The sequence below is a fragment of the Pteropus vampyrus genome, unplaced genomic scaffold (genome assembly GCF_000151845.1).
Source record: "Pteropus vampyrus isolate Shadow unplaced genomic scaffold, Pvam_2.0 Scaffold750, whole genome shotgun sequence".
In the NCBI taxonomy this organism is placed as follows: Eukaryota; Metazoa; Chordata; class Mammalia; order Chiroptera; family Pteropodidae; genus Pteropus; species Pteropus vampyrus.
Window position 1 is genome coordinate 1,119,956 of NW_011889531.1, and position 26,670 is coordinate 1,146,625.

Genomic DNA, 26,670 nt, shown 5'->3' on the forward strand with positions numbered 1-26,670 from the left:
GTCTCGTTTCAGCATCAGTAAGATGCGGCTAACTGCTTAGCTTCCTCCTCTGGGCCTTTCTCCAAGGACACAGGAAGCTTTGGAGATTTGCTGGCCAGGCAGTGGGGAAAACTAAAGGCCTCCATCTACAAGGGGAATCCTTCCACCCAAGACCTCCTTCCATCAGCTCTCCGTAGAGGGTTGCCTTAATGCCCACTCTAAAATCAGTCATTTTTTATTTTCTGCTATTTTTAAAAAATGTATTGGGGTGACAGTGGTTAATGAAATTATATAGGTTTCAAGTGTATAATTCAATAATGTCATCTGTATATTGCATTATATGTTCACCACCCAAAGTTAAATTTCCTTCCATCTCCAAATATTTGATCCCTTTTATCTCTACCTACCTCCCCTCTTCCCCTTCCTGCTGATCACCACTAATCCATTGTCCATGTCCATGAGTCTCTGTCATGTTAGTTTGTTGCTTTTAGATTTATATCCCACATGTTTTTCGACTTTTTCTGACTTATTTCACTTAGCATGATAATTTCAAGATCCATCCATGTTGTCGCAAATGGCAGTAGTTCATCTCTTACAGATGAGTAACATTCCACTGTATATATGTACCACATCTTCTCTATCCAGTCAGTCATCTATCGAAGGCACTTCAGTTGCTTCCATGTCCTGGCCACTGTGAATAATGCTATGAACATCGGGGTGCATATATCTTCATGAATAAATGCTTTCAAATTTTTGGGGTACCCAGGAGAGAGATTGCTGGGTCATATGGTAACCCTATGTCCTTACCTAGCAATCCCTTTGTTCAAGACCCAGAGACAAAATGTGCTGCCTGAGGGCGCCTCAGAAAGAAGCCTGGAGTGGTGCTCTTCTCCTGCCTTTTCGTTTCTGCTGGACCTGGGGCACCTTATAGGGCCCATTATCTCATCTGCCTCTTTTGGGTGGGGCCTAAATCAGCCCTAAATGATTACCCCATCCCTTACCCCCTGGCAGAAGGAGCAAAGTTAGGAATGTCTTTGCGTAAGATGCTATCATTTTCTCCAGCATTCTCTGAATTAGGTTCATGGTCACGAGTCATCCCTGATGCCTGGGATTTTCATCCAACCATGCTTAATACCAAAGTGTCTCACAGCCGCTGTGACCTCAGGAGGAATATTCCCGGTTACATTTAGTGTCTTAAAGAAGCCTCCTTTGTGGCTATGTGAATCCAATTTCCAAGAGCATCCAATTTAAGCACAGGGCAGGCATATTTGCTTTCTCCCCAATGGTTGGACAAGTCAATTCACTCAGCAAAAGGGAAACTGGTGGTAAACCCCAAATGCTGGCCATTCAGTGCCACTTCTCCCATGGGTGTAGTTTCCATAAGCAGTTTAAGCAAGCCTCAAGGGAATCCTGTGACTATTGCTGGGAGTCCAATTCCATGTTAGTGTATTGAAGACTCTAGGGTTGTAAATCTATTCCCCTCCCCCCACAAGCCCCTGGATGGTTCACTAAACATGACAGATTCTAAATCTAGGAGGTTAGGTTGCATCTACTGTTCCAATGGCACTTGGGACCAAGGGCTATTTTCTTTCAATTTCTTCCTTAAGGTTCACGATTGGCTGCCTTGTAAGAGTATCAAGCGATCAAATTGTCTCAACCTGCCTTACACCATAAATAAGCACCGCAATGATATGGGCATCAGATTTCAGCTCGGTTAGGTTTCCCACCACCACTCTAGGAGGGATGTCATCTATCCTTGGTATGGCTTAGTCCCTTTTGGAGTTTCCAAAAGGCCAGAGCTGGAATAAGTGGAGTTTGCCTCATGTTGGGCACCATCTGTGAAGCAGTGGGTGAAGGTAAACAGCACACCATCATGTAAAAGGAAAAGGTATTGAGGGAAAATTACTAGCAAGGTGAGTCAGAAAGAAGAGGCACATGGACACCCACTGTTCTCATGCAGAGACATGCAAAGGCCGGGACACTGCTGGCTGTACCTTTGGGCTGTATCCCAGAGGAGAGACATTTCTTCTCTGGGAGTCTACCTGTCCATAGGGCAACCCTGATGACAGCCTTGCGTGCAGAGGACCAAATCAGGGCTTAAGTGCCATCTGTCAGAGGAGCTGTCTGGGAACACAGGCTGCTCGCACCTGCGACCTTGTGGAAAGCTGGATTTGGACTGTAGGCCAGAAGAAGTTGGATTTGGGCCCAATCCCTCCTGGTAGCTGGTCACCAGGCAACTTGACAGGGGCTCCCAGACTCATGGGTGTTCCCATCTTGTCCCTCCATACTTCAAACCCTTCACAGGCTCCTTAGTCTACTTTCTAATGTGGCACCGTAGGTCCTCCTTGGCATATCTCCAGCTCACCTCTCACTCCCTGCCCCAAATTCTGTATCTTAGGCTGAACTCTTGGAAACTTCCCGAATACACTTTTTCATGCTTGGATCAATGTCCCCAGCACTTTTTCTCCTGGCCAACTCCTCCAATCTGTCGTCCCTCATAGGTAAAATTTCACTTCACCCAAGAAGCCCTTTACTGACTCCACGGCACCCCTGACTTGGGTGTGCTTCTACTATGCGCTCCCACCTCACCTTGAGCATCTTAGCAGGTACTGTACCATATACTGGAACTGCCTGTTGATTGATCACTCTCCCACTCATCACTGAACTTCTTGAAGGCCTGAAATAGGATCTTTGTATCCCTAAGAAGCTTGTGAAATGCCTGCTATTCAGTGAATGTTCAGTGAATATTTAATGAGAACCAGATGAAATCAAGTGGGTGGTTCGTTAACACTTACTCTGTAGCTCTCTCCATATAAAACATGAATACCTTATTAATGCGTATACAACTCTGGAGTTAGAATAATTTATCAACCATTTATTTAACCAACAAAGAAATTGAAACCTGGAGAGGTGAAATGACTTATCCAGTTATCACAGTGTAACTCTCCATGTCCCTATTATGTAGTATCTATGCTACACTTACAACTTTTAATGATATGTATTTCTTGAGAACTAGTACTCTGTTCATGTAGTATCTTACAAGTTTAGATCTCCAGGGAAATCTGACAAAGATGCCTTAGTATTAACCAAAAAAGCCTTTACATTTGAAGAAATAACACCGGAATTATTTTTTTCCTCTCAGCATGAGTCATCCGAGTTCTGTATGATACTGAATAATGATAATAACTTCTAATTCCCAGGATTCTGTGTAACCATCCTCTGTTGACAATTTTCCTTCCAATTTTCAACCTACCCCTGTAACCAAGTGTATAGCATGCCAAAGTCAGTGGGAAGACCTTGAAGCAATCCATTTTGAGGTCTTTAAGCATTTAGGAGTTGTGGCTTGCAAAGACTTTTTAAAAATGCCTCTCCCACTAACATAAAGCTCCTTTCAAAAACAGACTCACAAATATAGAGGACAATCTGGTGATGGCCAGAGGGGGGTGGGTTGGAGGAAGGCGAGAAGGGTTAAAGAAATCCAAATTAGTAGTTGATAGATGGGCACAGGGATGGGGAGCATGGCATAGGGAATGCAGTTAGCATTAATGTATTGGTTAGGTAGAGAGCCAGAGGAGAGAAAGAGCAATTAGGGGGATCGTTTTGTGAACTATATGTCTAACCAATGTACTGTATACTTGAAATTAATACAATTAAAAAAAAAAGAATTTCTCCATTTCTTCATGCAAAGTTCTGACAGGAATGGAAAGACATTTTTAAAAGAGTCCCAAATAAAATATTTAAACACTCCTAAACAAACATACAGAGGAAAAGATGCTCAAGATTTAAATGCTGGTACCTGTTAAGCCTTTTGAGCAATCAAGTCTAGCATCTGATAATGGCTATTTCAGAATAACAGGTTATGACAGAGGGATCAGAGAATTATGAGGAAAGATGCTGTTTATGGCCATGAAACAAACTGGCTAATAGGGATCAAATCAGTATATTGACTCTAAAAAGGCACTAGATTCCTAGCCACCAGGAACTCTTAAGATCATGACCAGATGAGAGAAATGCCTCTGGGTGAGGCAAGTTGAACCTCAAAGCTGCTGCTGCCAACAGGCTGTTTACGTGTAGCACTGAAAACTACTGTGACACCAGGAACACCCAACCAAGTTACTTGAGGACTGTGGCTCAAGTGGGTGGTTCGTTAACACTTACTCTGTAGTTTTCTCCATATAAATCATGAATACCTTATTAATGTGTATACAACTCTGGAGTAAGGATAACTTATCAGAACCAAAACCAAAGTAGAACAGGGAGCAAAAGAACCAGAAAAATACCAGAATGAAAAACTAGACAAATGGAAAACAAAGACAAATTTTTCTAGGAAAAAAAAAAATTCAATGTAGATGAAACTATCATGCATCACTGGATCATTCTGGACTCTAATGCCAGGTAGAACACTGACTCTGCCACCTATCCATTTCTACCCCTTTTTTCCAGGCTGTGCCAGTTTCTCGAAGTGACCACAGCAGCCAATTCAGGCACATGCCACCTACAAAGCTGTCATTTATTTTATTACTGAAATATTATATTTTAACCGCATAGACACATTTAATGTTTTCCAAACGGCAGGGGTTGTTTGTGTGTGCAGAGACAAAAATATGCATTTTATATGGTTTAGTGGTATTCTATGTAATTGTGTTGAAATCTTATAACTGGGAATATGCAAAATTATATTTTCATATATCAATGTTTTTGCCTTTTAAGGGTGCATAAAAGATTATTTGCAAGGCATGTATGCTTTGCATGATAAATAACTTTCCCCCTAGATATTGTTAATTTTTTCATTACATTTAGAAATTTAAGACCAGGAGCAAACATCTGTCAGACTAATTTTTTGCTTTTTCATAAGTGCAACTTTTTAATAAAAATTTACATCTAGATAAACAATCTTCAGATTTTTGAAACTTTAATAAGATTTTAAAAACATCATGACTTTGAACTGAAAAACATACACGTTTAGCACACAAATATTGTAATATGAGTCAACTCCAACTCCATTTGAAAACATGTGAATCAAATTACAGTTTTAGAAGTTAGTAGTTCACATTTAAGCAAGTTAGCGCCTTGCTGAATTCAGCCTTTGTAAAAAAGAGACTTAGTGCATATTGTAATGGCACAATGTGCTTTTGTACCATTTTGTTGATTTTTTTCACCTTATTAAACAAGATCAAGTTCTTGAAAGTTGGTAGATAACAGCTAACTTCCTATGACATGAAATTACCAATGGTAACAGTTACATTTTGTAACAACACTTTTCTATAGATTTCTTTTCCTATCTTAAAATTTTAAAAGCAATCATTTGTAAGGATTGCATCAACATCAATTTAGCAGAGAAAGATCAAACTTTATTGAAACTGCTTGCATACAAAATATATTGCACTATAACCAAACAAATGTCAACATAAAATCCAATCTGTTGTCGCTAATATGTACAGAGAATATTGCCCAAGAGCAGTTACATTACAAGGTCATTCTACCTTGGTTAATTATCTACAGTATTTTAAACCAAACAGCTTACAGATGATGTGTGCAAGGTACCAATTTCTGTTTTCAAATACTATACATTCCCAGAATAAATAACTAGAAATCAACATTAATGTTTGGCAATACTTTTAAAAGACTTTTTTTTTTTTAAAGATTCTTGAGATCATGTGCAGTTGGTTGCCATTTTTATATGCTTGTTTGTATGCAAGGAAAAGTAACCGTAAAATGAAAATTCAAAGAAACAAACTCACAAAGTATATCAGAGGCAGAACTTCGGTTTGTACGGCTCTGTACAGATTCAGTGGTACCCCGACCTGGAGTTATTTTTTATGAAAAATATAACATCTCAGAGTGAAGGTCCTTCACATATTTTTCTTTAGTAAATTTCATTAAAAAAAAAAAAAACTCAAACAAAACCAAAACCCGACATGTCAAATCAAAAGAAAAAAAAGTTCTATTTGTTAATCAATTTTAGTATGCTTTCCAATTCTGCTTATACATTAGATCTAATATTTCCAAGTTTACAAAACATCTGACCTGCTTCCAATATTTCTTAGACAAAATACCTGTACTTCGCAGGATTATGCACATATGGAAATGACCTTCCTATCTCTCCGAAATAAGCCTAAAATTAAAATATGAAAAAGTTCACAAAACGAGGGGAGGACAAAATTAAAAAGGCTCTAAGTTAAAACTGGTCATCAGGCCAAAGAGCAGGCATATCCTACTAACTTTCGACCAAAAAGATTTGTTCCTAGCTGAAAACATCTTAGCCTCTCTCAAATGAAAAGATAGTTATTTCTTCTCCTGTCTATACAGAAAAATTACACATCCCTCTCAATAACACTATTTGTCAAACTTCAGTGCAACAAAACATAAACAAAAACAAGTCCTATTCTTTATACTGCCTAACCTGATGTTTATGCAAGGAAAAAAATATGGAAAGCATGCATATTCTTCTATAAAGTACTAATGTTTGACAGGGTTTGCTACATCTTTAACATTTAGTGTTTCCCACTCATCTTCCCTGAACTCTGCATCCAAATATAATAATCCTACCTGCCAAGATATAAAAAAGGCACAGATCATACAACTTTTTTTTTTTTTTGCTAATGAAAATGACAAACGTCACGTCACACACATCTCAGGGTCCACTAAAATACTGGAAAAGTGGACCAAAACATAAACTCACACAGGACATGAAATGACATAGTATTTCAATTAGATTGAAAACAGAAGTCTAGTATGATTACCATAAATGCTATTTATTCAGAAAAAACTGAAATGTACCAGTGAGTTATCACCCAATGCAGGAAAATGATCCAAATTAACAAAGAATGTCACTTTTCAGTACTTTAAAAAATAAACCAAACTCAAATCCTGTCCTTAAGTGCTAAGTATACTTAAAAGCGGTGTTTCAAAAATTTCAAGGTATCTTTTTGTGCAAATCTGAAAATTGTTGCTTATGGCCAATAACAACAACAAAAAATTCTTAAACAGAATTTGTGTTCATTTCATGCCCTGTGCCATCTTGCCTACTATTTGTCTTTGGCCTAACAAAGTATTCTAATATGGAATAAGAATTACGGAAATGGTATAGGAAATATAACTTCAGGATTATGCAGTTTAGGGTACTCCGTTCACAAGCGGTTGCGGGCCATCCACGCTGTCTGGCTTTTCCTTCTTCTGGTTGCGGTCTTTACCCGTGCGCAGCCGATTACCTTCACTGGAGGTATTCTGTAATGTTTTAGTGTGGACACTCCTTTCATTATTGCAGTCAACTCTGATCTAAAACAAGTCATAGTTGTTATATACAAAGACCATATCCTATTGTAATCTGTAATTGGCCTGACAAGAAATTTAAGCCTGAAGTGTAAATTCCACACGTTAAAAGGGGAAATGCAAGTGAAAATAGAAGTGCAAGAAATTAGGTCAGGTAGGATCTTTATTTGGATTATGATTTTAAAACAATCTTCTTCTTTAACCGGAACACACTGGTGATCTCACTGCATCCAAAGTTAGTTAAAACTCACAAGTCTACTGTGTCTTCTTCTAAGCAGAATAAAACAGTGAGAAACAAATAGTTAAAATGAATTACTGTTACTGATTATAAGATATACCTGGCTATAATACTAGAGTTGAAAAGAATGAGTTACTCTCCAAAGATTATGAAACCCAGGAGAAGAGTGACAAATTAATGTCTTCCTATTATGACTTTATTTTACCAGGATAGTAACTCAACTAATTCCCTTATTAACTAGCCTTCAGTTTATACCTTTATATCATGGGTATGACTACATTTCTATATACTGAGGGCTCCCACTGTCTTATAGTAAAAGAATATGAGCATTGGTTTCTAGTAGCTTGTATTTCAGTAAGGCCAGTCAGATGATCAAAGAACTTGAACTCTGTCTGAATAACAAGAATGGTACAGGGAAATCTGAAGACACTAATGTATGGAGGAACTGGAACCGCAGGACGAGTGTAAAGATGAATGCAATCTAAAAAACGATATTCTGAGATTTATATAGTATTTTAAGTGCCAACACTGAACACTTAAACACTGATAACAGAATTCTAGATGCTGTACATATGAAAGATAATATTGACCAATGGGCCTAAAACAACAACAAATATTGATCTGCTCCAATTACAAATATATCCCAAAATGGTTCACTATAATTTCAAAGTGTGTTTAAGTGTTGGGTCTAGGTGTGTATTTTAAATGCTTTGTTGTCGACGGTTCCATGCTCTGATTTAGATCTAATCTCATACTTACACAGAACACACAACCTTTCTTCCAGTAGTCTGTTTTAATTATAAATATAATTATAAATATGCATCCTTTTAACCGATGGGATCAAATTGTCAAGTTCGTCAAACTGTCAGTTTAAGTAGGGAATTACGAGAAGCGGTTACATACAAATGCCTTACGTCTTTGTAAGGCACATGTAAATACATATTGAATCCATTTCTTTATCTAGGTCTAAGGTCCTGTCTATGCTGGTCCTGAAGAACCCACCAGTAGTTAACGCCTACTTATAACAGCTATGAATTCTAAATAACATTCTGTGTGGGAGTTTCTGCTCTTAAAAAGTTATCTGTCACTAATCTTGGGTGCTGGTCCCAAACTAATCTACAGTCAAGGAGGAACCCTAAATAGCTGGATTAAGAATTAAGAATCAAAGAAATAGAAGAGGAGAAGATGGGTTCTAGAAATGAGACATCGGGGTTCGAATATCAGGCAAAGGACCACATCTTTCTAAATTTCAGTTTACTTACCTATAAAACAGAATAATAAAAGTACTTACCTCAGGGGGCTGCTGTAAGATTAAATTAGATAAAACACACACAAAACACTTAGCAAGGGTGTCTGCACAAGCTCAAAGCTAATTTTAAAATTATTTAACAATGAGTCCAGCCAAGGAGATGACTGAGATGGAAATCTCAGATTGGAGGCTGGCTGTAAACAAGCAGCTGACAGATTCAGCAGGATGTGGCTGAGTATCATCAGCCTTGTGTATCAGATTATTACCCATGAGATAAGCCGCCTTTTCCTTACTTCCCACTTAAAAAGGACACCTATCCCTGCAACTCAGGGGAGGAAGGACCCACAGGGCTTATGCAGATCTCCCTCAGTGCATTCCCAGATATTCTTTTCTTGGGGGATTCAGAGGGACCACCAATGAGATATTGAAGCCATACTGTAGCTCTCAAAGACTTCACAAATACTTAGATTGAATACTCTCTAGAGAAACCTCTGCATACCTGCACAAAGGACTAAGACTGCCCGCAACTGTAACGTTGAAAGGAAATTATTTCACATGTCAAACTCGCAATCTTTGACCATGTTTAAAAATGAAGTAAAATAAACTCACAAATCTCAAACTACCATAACCCAAAGAATTTAGATGACAAGAGGTACACGAGTTTACCTGGAGGGATCCATCTGCTGTTCTTCCTTTAGCCTCTCTCGGATTACGCGGGCGATTATCTGTTCGGGAGTGATCATCGTTTCCTATAGGACATTTAAAAAGGGTCAACGGTTACTGACTCTAACATGCTTATTGGAAACTATTTATTCCCATATCCTCTGTTTATTTAGACCAACCACAGAATCTAAAATATAATCAACAACCTAGTGATTCCAGGTACATAAAGGAGTAATAATCTAGTCTTTTAGCAAGAAATTAAATATTTCAAAGGCATCACAATTCTGCATCAACTGTGTCACACGTCAATCTGAGCTAACGATCGGATGTTTAGAATCCCCAAAGAAGCTGAACTAGTTATCAATGTTTATTCACATACTGCACATGAACCGTAAGGAAGGCTGTCTTAACATTCCACTAATTACTATGTGAAGGAAAGGCTGAGCCTTTCCTACGGTGACCAGTACAAAATAGAAGAAATGGGGTCTTGGCAACATGCCATTAAAACATCAAGATGTTTCACAGAACTTCGAACAATTGTGACAATCCGCCTTTATTTTTTAGCAAAGGAAACCCTCCGTACCTTTGAAGCCTCCTCCACGTCCTCGTCCTCCCTGTCCTCTTCCTCCGCCTCCGCGCCGCCGCCCGTCTCCTCTGCGCAGAAAGTTCTCCCTCTCTTCCTCTGTTGGAGCTAATGACCAATCACTGAGTTCGTCTCTGTGGTCAGATTCTGTTTCAGAAGCATTTGATGCTTCAGAATTAGTTCCTATCGAGAGTTAAAAGTTATATACCGTTGTCCGACTTAAAAAAAAAAAGTTAGGTTAACAGAAGCTTCCAGAGACGTTTCAGGGGTAATCCAATAATCTTCCCAATTTCCAAGCCCGCCAAAGAGTATTATCACCTTCCATTTTGTAAAACAAATTATCTTAAATTCAAAATGAAGGGTTTTATAATATTTGAGGTAATTTTGGTTTTATGCATTTTTGGTTCTTGTTTTAAAAAAATAAAAGGTATTTTATTAGCCATCTAAGTTCAAACCTGAGTATGCCACATCATTAAACAGCTGTGCTCCTTTAAACATCTGTGCTCTCTGGAGGAAAAGTTGTCTATAGTTAAATGCGGTACCTTGATAAATAAAATCTCTTTTAAAGAGAGTTCTTTTTAACAAGGTTTGGCTAAGGGACAGAGGAGAATGCACACATTTGGTCACCTCTGAGAGGGTGGTAAGAAGGGTCTCTTGTGGGATCAGGGACTGGATATGCCTGCCTGATTGCTTGGTTGGTCCACGGTCTTCCCTCCCATTCCCACTGGAATAATTTATTGTTTACTAAAGGAATTATTTTATGAACTCATTATGCCTGAAGGGGTGGGTTAATGACATAAGGATGGGAGTAGGGGGCAAAAAGCTCCATAGTGGGGTGGGACTTCGATGGCAAAAATAACAGACTTTTGGGAGAGGGGTTAGGGGTTAGGTCCAAGGTTGGCCTTAGGAGGAGGTGCGTCTCTCCCCGAGGCCAGGACATCAACTCTACTACCTCTCTCTCTTCCTCTGTTGGAGCTAATGACCAATTATAGCTTCACCATTATAGCTTCACTCCTGTGGATCTTGAAGGCTTTTCCATCTTAAAGAGTTCCTTTTTGAAATGCAAATATTTGTGAGATGGATTATACCTTATACCATCATTAGCACGTTACATAGTAGATACACAGTTGAGCAAGAAAGACAGTAGGCGCGGGCGGGTGGAAACAGCGTTCAGTGAAAGGTACTGGGAGAGAAGAAAGAAGCACTGACAGAACAGCTGGGGAGGCAAAGAGAAACTTCGCCTACTTCTTGACTGTGCCTAGGGCTGACTTTGGCCATGCCATTCAAAGTCACCTTATCAGCCACAGGATGCAGACCCCTGATTTACACAGTCCGTCCAGCAAGTATGACCAGCACATGCCTGACAAAAAATGAGCCACAGTACACAAATGAAAAAAGTTTTGGCTATACAGTAATAAAATCAGGAAAGGCCTTAAGAAAGTCATCAACACACAAGGGCTTAAGCAGATTTATCCCCAGTCAGAAAGCGGACAGAACTCACACCGGCCCTGTGACCTCTACGTGTTGTTATTATTAGGTTTTTACTCTGTATGTCTCTTGCAACACCATTTGACCCACTGTAGTGAGAAATTGTTATAATGAGGTTCTAATGAATATTAGAGATTAGCAGCTATTAAGTCTAGGAACAGATAAAGTTACTGAGTAAAATGCTTAGTTTGTACCTGAAGTATATCCAGGACCGCGTCTGCCGTGCCCCCTATTTCTGTAAGGTCTACTACCTCGACCCATTCCTTGACCATCATCAGTCACATAGCCTTTTTCCTTATCTGTACGATTTGGTGGTGGTCTAGAACTAGCTCCAATCTGTCGCAACTGCTCATCAATTTGTAATCTCTCCAAACGCAACTGGTCTACTTCCTATTTAAAATATACAAGATAACAGTAAAAATAATTTGACATTTTACTTAATAACACCTTTCTCCTTTTCATCAGATCAAAAGTACACTGGAAATATTTCAATTTCAGTTCTAAATTTACAGTAAACACTGTTACACAGAATTATCAGGAAACCGAATGATCTCCTTAACAAGAAAGTTACTATAGATAACAGATTATGGATGTCCAGAATTAGAGATATAACAAAAATACTCAGCATCGGTAGAATTTAAAGTTGTTTGATTTGGCACTATTATCTGAAGGAATCTGCCAAGGCAGAGATATGCTAGTATTGGGACTTCTTGATGATAGGATATTGAATAAAACAATTCTAAAATGTATAAATGCAGAAAATTGACATTTAAGGTTTAACCAGATAACTCTGAAAATCACACATAGTAAATAAAAGGAATTGAAATAGATTTGCCAGTTAATATCTTAATTTACAAAAGCATTGACTTTGGGCCCTCTTCTGTTTTCAAAGAACATATAGTACAGTACGTCTTTGGATGTGATTATACAATTATGGAACAGTTATTTTCACTGAAGTTAAAACACTCATATTCCAAGGGGAGAAAACTATTTAATAGCTGACCAAAAAAGTTAGGTCTTACATCAAGCCTTGAAAACCTCTTAAAGACTGGAACTCTGCTAGAACAAGTATGACAAATAGTATCAATTCAGTTGATCAAAATATACACCTGGGGTCCACTGACAGACCCTTACACACAGTGCTTTCAGTATGTTGGGTTCTGTCAAATACATATGAAGGTTCTCATTTACAGGCTATAGGGAGCTGGATCCATAACTATAGTAGTACTAGGTATCTCAGTCAAGCAGAGGCCATCAGGACTGTCTACACGATCAGTCACTGGAGAAGCCCCTGAAAAGCTAAGTTCCTAACATTTTGGTTGTGGCAGTTTCTGGAAAAGAAAGGGCAGGTGAGGATCTAGGTGAGTTCTGATCTGTGCTTTGAACTAGACTTTGTTTTACAAAGGACTTGAGCAAAGGAGAGAATGCTGCTGAGTGAGTGGCTTACTCCGAAAGTATAGTTATAGTTCATGGAATGGGTATATCTAGCAAAACAGAATCGTAGTCCAGGTAATCTTGCTGGGGCAAAGCAGTCACCTTTTGGTGAGAGATGCCAGGCCCAATCTAGAGAAGATCTGATGATAGAAAGAATGACAACAGGATAGCTGCTGATAACCAAAAAAAGATATTCAATTGTGAAGAATAAATCAAAAGATCTAAGAAAGAACATCAGTCAAAAGATCAAGGGATTGATACAATGCAACCCTAACACTCCAGGTCTTCATAATTAATTTAAGCGAAGAATATGAGGGAAAACACATATAACAGAGTACACAAAAAACAGACTTTAAAACAAAAACAAATAAGCGAATCAGTGGGGTATCCTACCCAGGCAAGCCTTGCTGGATAAAACTTTCCCACTTTCAGTTATTAACTAACTGCCATAAGAATGAATGACACGTCTAGCTATTGAACTGTTTGGATACAAGAAATTGTTTAATTTCATTTAAGATAGCAGCAAAAAAAATTCTTAAGATAGCATCATAAATAGAGTTGGGCTGTTTTAAAATATTATTTAGTACCAATTACATTATAATTTTGGATATGGATATAAAGAAGAAATTATAAAAGTGACATGGGTAAGATTCCATTTCATTGACTCACAGAACATTCTGCCCCAAAGAAACCGTAAAATGCATCTAGGCTAGAAAAGTTACTTGCCTAAAGTCACAGAACTAGTTCATGGCAGAAGAGAGACTAGAAGCAAACTGCGAGACTGCCAGTCCTGTGCTCTATTACACTTTGTGGCCTCTGGGTTCCTGCTTTCCAGTTTGCAATCTAGAGGAGGCCTAACTGCTACAAACGCTAACCAAAAATGAGCATTTACAAGAAGACATAAATCCTTTCTATTTTGTAGAACAGAGTATAGAGAAAAATACAAATGGTAAATATTTAAAAAGAAGACTTCATGAAACTCTGGGATTTCCTTGACCAACAACATAAAAGGGACAACAGAAGCAAATGTTAGAGACGCAAAATTTGGCCTGGGAAAAAAACTCACAAAGGCTAGAAAAGATGAAGTGAATGAAAGGCTATGTACAGGATTACCTCAACTGAGTGTAAGGGTTTAACAGAATACTGAAAAATAGAAGAATTTACTGAGTACTAGGATACTAAGTCCGTAACTTTATAATGATGATGAAAATTGACTTGTGTTTTTGGTAGAAATATAATAAGCTAAACAAAATAAGTATTTTCCCTATTACATTTTACAAGTAATTCATTGTAATATACAGAATGAATCTTAACTGCTGAAAGATTACTATGAAGCTTTATATTTTAGTGCAAAAAGGATCAGAAGTTAAAGTTCTTCCTGTTCTCACCTTTAAGTAGTTCAGGTGATAATCCAAAAGAACAGTGGCATTAGCGATGCTGTCCTTTGTTCCCACAAAAACAAATGGTACCATACCCTGAAAAAGAAATGGTAACAATGATCTTATAATATTAATGATGGATTAATCTGAAAAAGTGACTAAATAATGACAGGGTCTGACAAAACAGTAGGTACACAGATGTTTGTTGAAAATATAAATCAATACATAAAAACAAAAGTAGTTGGTATATTTTACACATCTACTACGAATAAGGATAGATCAATAGAGAAACCCCTTAAATGTATCAGGTTATTATGTTTTAAACACTGCTATTAAATGTTGGTAAAGTCACAAATTACATAATCCGAAACAATACAAGCTTTAACATGAGATGCATAAACAAAATGAATACTTTAGAATACTCTAATTCACCTACTACAGGTTTTAGCAAGATCAAATTCTTTAAAAAATCATTTAAAATTAAATACTAGGCTATAAAAGTAAAACAATCAATTGTGCTAACAAAGTCAACAGAGTACAAAAAAACACAAACGGAATTAGGATACATTAAAATGCACCAATTATTCTGTGAGGGAAAAAAAACTTGGCACATCCATGAGCATAAAATTTAGCATTTCAATACATTTAGATAATGTGCTCTGAAAACTGTAATAGGCTGAATGAATCATAAGGAAAGTTTCATCTTCTCTCTATGGTACTGCTTTAACCTAAGGATAGACTTTTGAAAGGGAGTATGCTAAAAATTTATATCTCCAGCCCATCAGTACAAATGAGAAAAAAATCTATTTCTTGTCACAAACCACAGGGAAGTCTAGGCCAGTTTTGCAAATGAATGGCTGGCAATTATGACAAAGTTGAGAATAGTTCGATATTTTGCAGAAGAAATACACATGGTTACTGATATTCACAAGTAACTAAAGAAAAGCATATGATGGCTTTGATGTGGATCTATTGTAATTTTCTAGGGAAGTTTCTAGGTGTTAGAAGCCTAGAGGCTGTCTCTTTAGCAAGTATGACTCTTTTAAAAAGAGCATTCATTTGATAGGTGTGGCTACTGCTGGGCTGCTTTTGCTTGCTCGCATTCAGTACACAGCATCTTAAACGGATGTGGGGCTGGAACAGGTTTTTTTTCTTTTTCCTTCCACATGAACGTGGCTGTTAATGGGGAACAAAACTGAACAATTAGGAGACACAGCTTGCAGACTGACCTTCATCTGGTAGGCAAGGCACTGCTTCCTAGTAGTTGTGATGAGCGCCTGAAGCATCAGGCGCCAAGGAAAACCCATGGGCTTCGTATGGAATTTTTTTTGCATCGAATAATATATGAACTATGGAGATAATCAGGCCTATGAATCAGATCTTTTTCTCAAAAACATTTCTGATTATTGGGTTTTTCCCCCAACTGACTCTGTTACAAAGCAGTTAACCCCTATTATTATCTAAAATGTCATATTATTAAGTGCTATGCCCTTCCCTCTAGATCACACTCGACCAAAATAAGCTTTGAAACCCTATGTCACAGATTTAGTTTGATCAACTTTGGGACAAATCATTTTAACAAATTTTCTCTTTCAACACGTACTCTGGTGTCACTCTAATTTAAGCACATCGCTAGTGGACCAGAATAGTCAACCAAAATGAAAAACAGTGAGAGTGGAATGGTGGCCTTCTACATGGACACCCAGAGAAAAGTGATCCCCTGTTCTGAGAGGACCGGGTTGTCTAGCAGAGAAGAATCCCCGATCCACTTGAAGTTACGATTCTCTTTATAAAACGGCATGTTTGCTTAGTATCTCTTTTGAGTCATGACATTTTACCCATAAACACTTCTCCCGGGCCACGTGGGGGTCCCTGTGCTCAAGGAACATGATGGAGCTGAGAGCGACAAGTAAACGTCAGTGTTGTGAGTGCTGTGATAGGGTGAGCACACTGGAGCACAGAAGGGGCAAAGGCTCTTGGGCCAGTCAGGGGATGGGACCTGTGGCAAGGACACACGGAAAGCCGCACGCAGAGTTCAAGGGGGCAGGAGGAAGGGCGCTCTAGGCAGACAAAACGCGCATGTCTGTCCAGAAGCAACAGAGGACATGACACTGTTCAGAGAACTTCGGCATGGCTCAAGCCTCTCTAGAGTGCAAGGAGGAGGAATTGTGACAGATGATACTGGACAGGTGACCATGAAAGTAAGGCCTTTGAAACAACAGAAAGGAATCTGAGCTTTTCCCCCAAGGCAATGGATCCACATACCCACAAACACTCCACCAGCCTCCAACCCTGACGATCATTTGTAGTGTTTCTTAACAAGGGGAATAAACATTAAAATATAAAATTAAAATGTATTTTTCAAGGAATGATTTCCTACCTGCCAAGCCTTGAGTTCAGGTTTCTGGGATTCCCCTGCTACAATTGATGAAACCACTAACACCTAAAGCAGTATAAGGAATGCAAGTGATGTCATTAACTATAACAAATGATACACAGAAGCCTGAACGCAGGACTTTCACTGTAGGACTTCTAAACCCATTTCTAAACAGTTAGGTTAGTTCAAATATTGAAAACCATTTTCTAAAATATGGTTTTAAGCAGTAACTAATGCATCTAACAGAAGGTATATTTTGAGCTATTACAACCTGCAAAATTTCAAGATACAGCATGAAAAAATTAAAGTCCACCCTCAAAAGAGAAAATGTGACCATTAAATGTAACCCCGTATTTTATGTTTACACCGTAAGATTTGTCACTGTGAATAATATGAAAAGTAGTATCACTTTGGCTTGTAATATCTCATAAGTTAGCAAACATATTTGAAAAAAAAATACATGAGTAGCCTACAAGTCTAAGCAGAGAATACACCCGAAACACCAACAGTAACATTTGGGTTGAAGAAATTACTTTTAGTGTAATTCAAAGTGACAAACCCATCTTACCCTCTGGACTTTTGTACTGTTAGGTTGAGAAAAATGAGCGCTGTTTTCCTTTATATCTATATGTTTTTTATCCTCCGAGGGAGTAGGTCCAATCCTTGAGTTACTGGGAGGTAGGGAATTTGGTGGCATAATCTCCTTGATAAAAAATACAAAACACAAAAGAGAAAAAGAACCAATTTTAAGACTTTATTTAGCTCCATTATCATATCGATGATCACATTTTAAGACTATAAATTACTATAAAGTTTTGGTAAACAAAGTTATGAAATGCAAAAATCAAGCAGTAAAAATACCAAAGAACCTTTCAAAAAAGAAGGGTAGACAATAAGTGAAAATTATGGCAATTTGGGGGGATTTTATTTTGAATAGTACCATTGTCCAGAAGACCACACCCTCACCTCCCCCACCCCACATAAATACTTTACAAGTCACTACCAAAAAGTAGATATTCATGAAGATAAAAGTGAGGGTTATAAATTTTAAAGACTGGAAAGAGATGTTATATGCAGATAAAAATTTAAAGCACACAAACACATGCATACAAACTAAAAAAACGAAAGGACAAAAGCCAGAAAACTCAAGCAGCGTCCCAATTTTGTCTGTCACTACTAACATTAGGTCAGATCTGAAAAGTGCTTTACATTTTTTTTTACGTTTACAACTATCCATTTTAAAGACTGAGAAATAAGACTTAAAGGGGTTAAGGTGATTATTCTCTAAAGTCACAGCATGAGAGAAGAGACAGAAGCCATTATTTGCAACTATAACTGACATACCTGGTAATCAGAATTTTAAAATCTATATTATTTGCACAATACAGAGGCCTCTAAATTAATATTTCAACTAAAATAAACAATTTTTACTTTTATTAGATAAACCAGAAATATGTGCACTATAACATACCTCCTCTTGTGGAACATTTTTCTCGTTTTCAGCCTCAATTCTCACCCTCACAACTCCTGACTTGTCCACAATCTCTTGAATCAGTTTTCCATTTTTTCCTATAACTTTACCTAAGTTAAGAAATGAATAATTCACGTTGTTTTATGAACACATACCTCAAGCCAGTAAGCACACCCCACTGTAAACTATTGCATTATTTTATATAAAATTTCAAAACCAAGACAGAGACTCTTCAAAAAGACTGTTAAACTGGCTTTTCATGTTATTAGATCAACACTGTTTAAAACTCCTTTGCTAAGTAAGGTATTAGAGCTGATTAATACTCATAAACTTATTGGATAATTTTGAATTGTTAAGGCAGTTCAAAAAAGACTCTTATTTTGCTCAAAAGTGCACTTTAAACTTGCTAGTCCAGTGGTGCATACCACTCTTTCTGTAAAGTTCCATAAAAGAAATTAAGGAAAAGAATAGATAATAGAAAACTCATTTGCTTATTTATTGGACAATTTCAATTCTATCCATACCTCATTTAAATCTGTTCCTTCGCCCATGGTAAATACAGCCACGCACCACTTAACAACGGGGATGAGTTCTGGGAAGTGTGTAGCGAGGCGATTTTGTCATTGTGCGAATATTAGTGTACTTACACAAGCCTAGACGGTCTAGCCTACAACATACCTAGGCTACATGATATGACCCTATTGTTCCTAGGCTATAAGCCTGTACATCATGTCACTGTACAAACCAATGAGAGTAAGTCAAGCACGAGGGAAAATGAAGCTATGAGGCTGCTGCTGTACACAGCATACTGTTTTATAGCGAACTCTTTTTTAATAAGTAGAAAGAGTACATCCTAGGAAAAAAAGTAAAAAGTATAGTATAGTAAATACATCAACCAGTAACCATCATTTATTATCAAGTATTACATACTGTACATAATTGTGTGTGCTATATTTTTATGATTGGCTGTGCAGTAGGTGTGTTTACACCAGCATCACAACATGTGAGCAAGGTACTGCGCTGTGATGTTATGATGGCTATGACGTCAGTAGGCTGCAGGAATTTTTCAGCTCTGTTATAATCTTATGCAATCACCTTCATATATGCAGTCTGTTGTTGACTGAAATGTCATTATGCAAGGCATGGCTGTATTTTTAGAATTTTATATGGCATGTTTATAATAAAAGATACTCTAAGTTTTCAAGTGGCTTAAACAGCTTTACATCCATCTAAAAGAAAAGCACATTCTTCAAGACAATGTGTTAACAGAATATTACTCCAGTGCATTCCTCACCAATTATATCAGTATATTAAAATGTGAAGGGATAAGTCACAGAGTAAAAGATTAAGAAATCACACTTTAAAATAACTCGAAACCACTTGCTTATTGGATTTTGTCAATCAATGTCATCCCAATAATTTTTAATAAAAAAAAACTATAAATATAAACTGTAACTGTGAAATTGAGAAAGAGGCATTCCTGTATACTATCGATGTAATTAAAAACTGATTTAAAAAAACAATGAAAAAGTTCAAAACCAGTTTAAGTATTATTCAACAACATCCATTAAAACTCCAAAGACTTCCAATACCAGTAATGAACAGGTGCTCAATTCTTCCTCTAAGATTCAGTCATTTAATTAACCGGGAAATGACAGCTTTCAGAGTCTTCATCATGCATTAATGTAAAGTGAGACATTACAAATATAAGAACTACTGATTCTAGGAATCTACATTTTATTAGTGCACCACTATGGAAAACAGTGTGGAGAGTCCTCAAAAAATTAACAATAGAACTACTTTATAACCCAGAAATCCAAGTTCTGGGTATTTACCCAAAGAAATCCAAAACACTGGATTTGAAAAGATATATGCACCATTATTTACAAAAGCTAAGATATAGGAGAAACCTAAGTGTCTATCAAAAGATGAATGGATAAAGAACATATGCTATATATGTATATAGAACAGAGTATTAGTCACTAAAAAGAATGAAATCTGGTCATTGGACACAACATAAAGGAACCTAGAGGGTATTATGCTATGTGAAATAAGTCAGACAAAGACAAATACCATATGATTTCACTTATATGTGGAATCTAAAAAAAAAAAAAAAAAAACCAAATGAATATAAAAAACAGAAACAGACCCATAGATACAGAGACAAAGCTGATGGTTGCCAAAGGGGAGTGGGGTGGGAAAAATGCGTGGAAAAAAAAAATTACCATTGATGTTGCTGAAAGCCCCAGAGACATTTGCAGTTACTTATAGCTTTGAAACTTAAAAGATTTAAGTAACCTACTTGTAGATCTTCAACTCTGAGATAATTAGGAATGCTATAATTTTATATCAATCTATTCCAAATTATAAAGCCCCCAAATGTCACTCATTTTGAAAAAAAGAATATTTAATTTTAATATATGTAAAACATACAATGAAGAGGCTGTGCAAATTTTCTTTCCAGGCACTAGCAGGTTTGAATCAGCAAAGCAGTACCTTTCGCACACCTTCTGAAATGTAATGTTTGAGTATCACATTTACCAAATATTTTCTGTACACTTTAGCAACGGACCATATTTCAAAGACTAAGCTTTGATTAAATGGCCCCTGGAGTGAGTTGAAATGAAATTCTGTTGGTATAAATTATTTGCCCAGCTTTTGTTTTTGTGTTGTGTGTGTCAAGAGCAATTTCTGACTCACCTACTAAGTTCCTAGGAACTTGGATGACATCTTCGGCAAATTCAAGAAAGCTTCTAGCCTTTTTCACTGCATCCTGGTCCTAATAAAAAAGGGAAGAAGATTTAAGACAAAAAATGAGCCATCTGAAATGCTGGGTTTTATTTAAAAAAAAAAAAAAGATTTAGTCAAATATTTACCTCTCCGTAAATATGAAATGTGCAAGTATCTTCATCTAGATCGATAGCAGTGACCCCAGGTACTTTTCTAGCTTGCTGAATATTAGCACCATGAGTACCAATAGCTAGACCCATCAGGTCTTCTCGTACGATAAATTGTTCATGAAACCGTGAGGCAAGCTGCCTTGAACTCTGAAGAGAAATGCATGTCTGATTAATATGCTTTATCAACTATTGAGAAAACTGTATTTAGGTCAGCCATGTAAATTATCTTGACCCTGTATATCAGGGGCCTATAAATTAAGTTTCAGTTGGAAACTAACAGGTATCAGAAAATATCTCCCACAGCATAAGTTGTTTTTAGATTGATGAAGGTCTATGCAATTTGATATATTTTAATAGGAAAGAGCCTGTTGATAATTTTCCAAGGTAACTTTTGAAAAACCTGTTTGCAAGGCTGCCTTAGTTAACCAACGACATCAGCAATGTAGTGATTAAGAAGCAGACCAAATGTTCCCAAATAAAAACCAGCTCACGGGGTCTGACAGACTCAATATTTTTCAACTAAAAGGAAATTTAAATGCTATCTCTACAGAATTGTATTCATTTTATTTTTATTAAAGGATATCAGTGTATGTGTGTGTGTGTGTGTGTGTGTGTGTGTGTGTGTGTGTGTGTATAAATAAATATAAATAAATCATCTTTTTTTTCTGGAAAGTGTCATTTATATAACTTATCACTAGATACTGTGGTCTAGACATCCCTTTGATGTTAAAATGACATCCTCCCACACCTCCAAGCCGAGGAAAGGAATAATAAAAATCATCAGTACAGTAATTAAACTGAATGATTACAGAATGTCAAAGATTTACAACTTATCTTACATATGCGCCTGCAACCTAAAATGAGACCAGAGTCTGTAAGACCTTGTGATCTGTATCCACAAGTATGATGGATCCTTTCAAATATTCAGTGATGGGTGAACTAAGTTAAACTGACACCCAAAACTTGTGGATAGTCACTCTCTTTAAATAGTGTTATCACAATTTAATATTTAGTTCTAGCATGCCATTAATGAAATCCAAAAATATTAGTGATTCATGTTGAAAAATGGAAATTTCTTATCTGAGTATGTGGAGCTCTTTAATATTAGTAGTGAGTAAAGACAGGCATGCATACTAGTTTCTAGCTATTCGACATACCAGATAATTTGAATGAATGAGTGTAATTACTGTAAACAATTTAAAAGTATAATACTCTTTTTGTAGATTAGAGTAACAAAATGTATCAAATATTCCTAGGACTTTTCAAGAAGCGATGTTTTTTGAGTCCTGATTCATTCACCTGGTTCATTCTTTTCACTGATAATTCACTGATAAATGATAAAGCAAAGGCATGACAACAGATCATTTAAGAATTAGATGTTTGAGAAGAGGCATATGAGTATATTCCCATAATACTCACAGTGAAAGTAAGGAGGCCGTTCTGGCCTAAAAGTTATGAGAGAATCACTAAGGAAACCATAAACTCGTGAACACAGGGACATCAAGAAACAATGAGAATAAAAACCAATTCAACGGACCTCCATGGCCATAAGGAAAACAAAGCAGCAAAAGGAGATAGCGATGTCTCTTCTGCTAAGAGTTCAGCATTCATACATCAAGTTGGAAGGCGGCCAGTTTCACAAGGTTTTACAGCAATACAGCCCTGACTACCTTTTCAAGGAATTGCAGTTTGGAATTCCTTTTTTTCTTTACTATTTCAATTGCATTGTGTTTTCTCTTGAATGAAATGAATAATGATGAGGAACTCTGGAATCTGATAGTACTACTATACTTCAGTTGGCACATTAATCTCAAATCCGTTTAGTTTCTATGGTAATGGATGAAGTACTAGATAGTTATCAATGAAAACAAATGTATGGTGATGAAAATTATTGGAGGATTAATAAAAGTAGATAAAATGCACCTTAAGAGACGAAATAGTAAGTTAGGGAAATAGCCTCTGGCAGGAATCTGAAGACAGGAGTTTTAAAGAGTGACAACCAATTAGAATGAAGTTCTATATCCTTTTAAACAGAGATAAACATACATAATGAAAGGAATATGATTAGATACTTAAATACTCTCTAGTACTTTAATGATAATATGTTATATGGAAGAAGCATTGCCTCATTTTATTAGCAGCTTTGACAAACCTCTAGTAAGAGTGAGTTGACCAGCAGTTCCTTAATTATACATAACTGCTGCTTAATTCTAAGGCCTCAGGCACAAAAACTTTAGCATGACTATGCTTTGTACAACTTAATTTTTTAAAATGTAAAATACGAGGAATTGCTAGGAAACGGTAAATAAAGAATAACTTGTCCATAGTCACGTATTGTTAACAAGCAGTTATAGTTTCTGGACAGCTTGATAAGCAGCACTAGGGAAAGCCACATACCTCTAGCTGCTTACTGGCTTCTTCATTTCTCAGTATCAGGGACAGCTTAGTGCGCAGACTCCGAAAGTGCATGTCAATCAGCATGTGTGCTCGCTTTGAGGTGACTTCATTGATAGACTAAAAGGTATAAATTAACACCATTATTATCAAAGCAAATGCCCCAAATGAAATACACCAAAACAGACAACTCAAGAACACTCACCAAAATGACAAGCTGGTAATTTTCTGGATCGTAAGTTACAGAAAAGGCGCCAACTGCCTTTTTAAAGTCCTTATGTGCCGATTCTTTGGCACACCTAGAAATAAATATCCATTGTGAAGTTAAGATGAATGATTACCAACTACTGGCATAAATATATGCAGAGAGATTTGCATTTAGAATCGTGGATTTATATTAAACTTGATTTATGCAAAACATGCTATACCCATTTAAAAGTTTAGTTCCTTTGCTGTACATCTCTGAAATACTCAGCCCAACAAGCAATTGAAATTATAGAGAAAGGAAAAAAAATGTTATGCTCTTAAGGGATTACGGATGGTCTTGGATCACCAAAGGTGACATATGTGGCGGCGGGGGGGTGGGGTGGGGTATGCTCCTCTGTAGGTTTCCCCATTTCAGTGATGTATAAGTCAGTAATTTTCTTGAGTCAACTGTTGAAAGCTTTTGGGGATAGCTACAAGGTACCTGGCTTTGTTTTGTTTCTTTTCTAAAGAAAAACTGCTGACCAATTTAAGGGAGAGAAGGAAATATAAATGAATCAGGAGGTACAAAAATGTATGTGCCTAGGCAATCTCTACAATCAAAAAGGATTCCTATGTATTTTGAATTGTAAGTTAATGTTTATCTAAAGTGCAACATGTCCAAATCAAACATACCACATCTCAATGAAATCTTTAAAAAGGAAGCCTGTATCTAAAAAGTCTTCAAGCATTACCCCTGATCAAGGTCTGCAAGACAGAGATGACCTTTTGAAGCTTCTTTTGTTCTACTTAGTATACTTATCTGAAAATACTGGCTAAAATGGAAGAAACCTCGAGTAAACTTCATGGTCTACAATTTGATTTGTGACTTATGACAAAAACCTGTATTGTTTATTTTAGTTTATTTTAGAAAACAAATGTGTATTAGCTATGTATCTAGCCAAGTAAATTTAAACAAGTGTAGTGCGGGCTTAATTTTATAACTGGAAAAGCTAAATATGTTTTTTCTTCACTACTTTTGCAAACCATTCTCACTGAATTTAAAAACTCATTTCTATTATTTTAAAATTTATGTTCCTTTAAACTGCATATCATCTGTAAGTTCTCGGCATTTCTTGCATACCAACTTACATTTGTCGTAAATCTTCTGGCACGTCCAGTTTGATTTTATGGAAAGTATCTTTTGTGGCAGGTTTGTTGGGATTAACTGACCGTAGACGTTCAATTGTGACGATTTCATTGTAGGTAGCATCACAAGCTGCATATTCTATCACGTAAAACTGAGAAAAATAAACCAAAGTCATCCCTGGTCAAAGTGTTTAAAGTAAGAGCAATAAACTATACCTATTCAGTTATTTTTAAATTCTCTAGAGGGAAAAAAACTGTATTTGATCAACTATTACTGAAACACATGAACATACTGAACACGTAGAGAAAATCTTTTAATGAAATGTCTTAAGTTAGCTATCACTTTAAAATAGAAATGCAGATTGAAATGTAGTAGCTGGGTTTAGAAAAGAGAAATAAAAAAAATTTAAAAATGCATTTTCTTACCTCACCCTTTATCATCCTCACTTTTGCTAACCACCAACAGCAAGGTTCTTTCTCATTGGCTCTGGAATAAACCTACATAAAAATTACAACAGAACATTTCACGATTAATATCATTCAGAAATCTACAGATTATCAGACATTGAGGAATTTTTCTTAAAATGACCCTAGGTGTCTTTCAAACCCATATGTTGTGTCCTTGAATCAGATTGTACCCTACAGCGAGACACAGAAACATAATTAGAAACTACCTGATTACCCAGGAGAGCCCTGTAAAAAGTGTTTTCCTATTTCTCTCTTCTACTTCAGAAATAAATAGTACTCTGAACATGAATGCTCAAGAAAAGCTGACTGTGCATAAACCTTGGCATACTTTTCTTGGGTACTCGGAGAGCTAAAAAAATGTACCTAACGACACAGAAACAATTATCTCGTTTTATTCTAATTGGCAAATGACTGAACTACTGCTTGGCTACGTGGCCATTTAAATGGGTAGTCATTGATCACTCAGCCAACTAAGAATACCACTCCAGCATTATGTCTCCAGAGACTAGGGGGACACATCATTGGTTACTCTCTGGTCCTCTGTCCCCTCTCCACTAAAATGTACAGCTCCACACTGGCAAACCTCTGGACACCACCTTCCTGCTCTCATACACTGTGGATCAGTTCTTCTAAACAATTTCTCTCGAGACCACTTCAAAGTTGACTTACGATGTACAGCATGGAACCTTTTATGAAGACACTAGCAGATCCAGGTTAGTAAGAAAATAACACAGGTATACACATATCCCTTTTACAACTGAAATTACTGGTTATATAATACAGTGACTAAATATAACTAGATACCACCTTTCACACTTGCCCCAATAACTTCCTATTAACTCTGCTATAAGCAGAGAAATAACCTGGTAATTATTATCTACTACAATTAGGCCATCATGGTAACAGGATCTTATTGGTCCCCACCTGTCATGTGACTAATTTGGGGAAAAAGTTCTCATTATATACATCACGATTATGAGCATTCCTAACACATACAGACCAAAAGACCTGCTGTCCTTCCTCCCTTTTATAACCTAAGTTAACGGTTATACAATACAATGACACAATACAACTTCAATTAATCTACCTTTCCCTCCCACCACCATCAGTCCCTTTAAACTCGCAATAGCCACAGCAATAAGCCTAGTTTTGTACTACTGCTAGGCAATACTGTGAGGTCACCCTAGGATCAGCATCTCATTGGTCCACATGTGTCATGTGACACAATTGAAAATAAAAGTCCCTTTTAAGCATTCAAAAAACTTATTAGGAACATTCATGATACAAACAGACAGACCAAAAGACTTGGTGTTCAGCCGCCTTTTTATAAATCACGTTAACAGTTATCCAATACAGTGACTCAATATGACTTCATTTAACCTACCTTAACAACCTACCACTGCCAGTCCCTTTCAACTCACTAACACCACAGCAATAAGCTCA

At 36.9% G+C, this 26,670-nt stretch overlaps 1 protein-coding gene across 16 annotated transcripts; it reads right to left on the minus strand.

Moving 5' to 3' along the window:
• Positions 1-4,874: 4,874 nt before the first annotated feature.
• On the minus strand, positions 4,875-25,320 carry FMR1 (fragile X mental retardation 1). Of its 16 annotated transcripts, XR_002778289.1 has the most exons (16): positions 25,186-25,320; positions 24,763-24,911; positions 23,633-23,726; positions 23,431-23,547; positions 21,010-21,180; positions 20,834-20,912; positions 18,134-18,243; positions 17,231-17,365; positions 16,666-16,728; positions 15,515-15,634; positions 14,295-14,381; positions 11,667-11,862; positions 10,937-10,959; positions 9,985-10,167; positions 9,405-9,487; positions 4,875-7,257 (listed from the first exon to the last, which is right to left on the minus strand). XR_002778289.1 is itself a non-coding variant. In XM_023526233.1 (15 exons), exons 1-15 carry the CDS (start codon positions 25,198-25,200, stop codon positions 7,096-7,098), a joined length of 1,689 nt encoding a protein of 562 aa, XP_023382001.1. In that variant the 5' UTR covers positions 25,201-25,320; the 3' UTR covers positions 4,875-7,095. The 16 variants fall into 16 exon arrangements, 15 of the variants coding, with proteins under 15 accessions (XP_023382001.1, XP_023381999.1, XP_023382000.1 ...); XM_023526233.1 differs by lacking the exon at positions 10,937-10,959 and having other exon boundaries at positions 9,985-10,092; XM_023526231.1 differs by lacking the exon at positions 10,937-10,959 and having other exon boundaries at positions 9,985-10,131.
• Between the last annotated feature and the right edge of the window lie 1,350 nt (positions 25,321-26,670).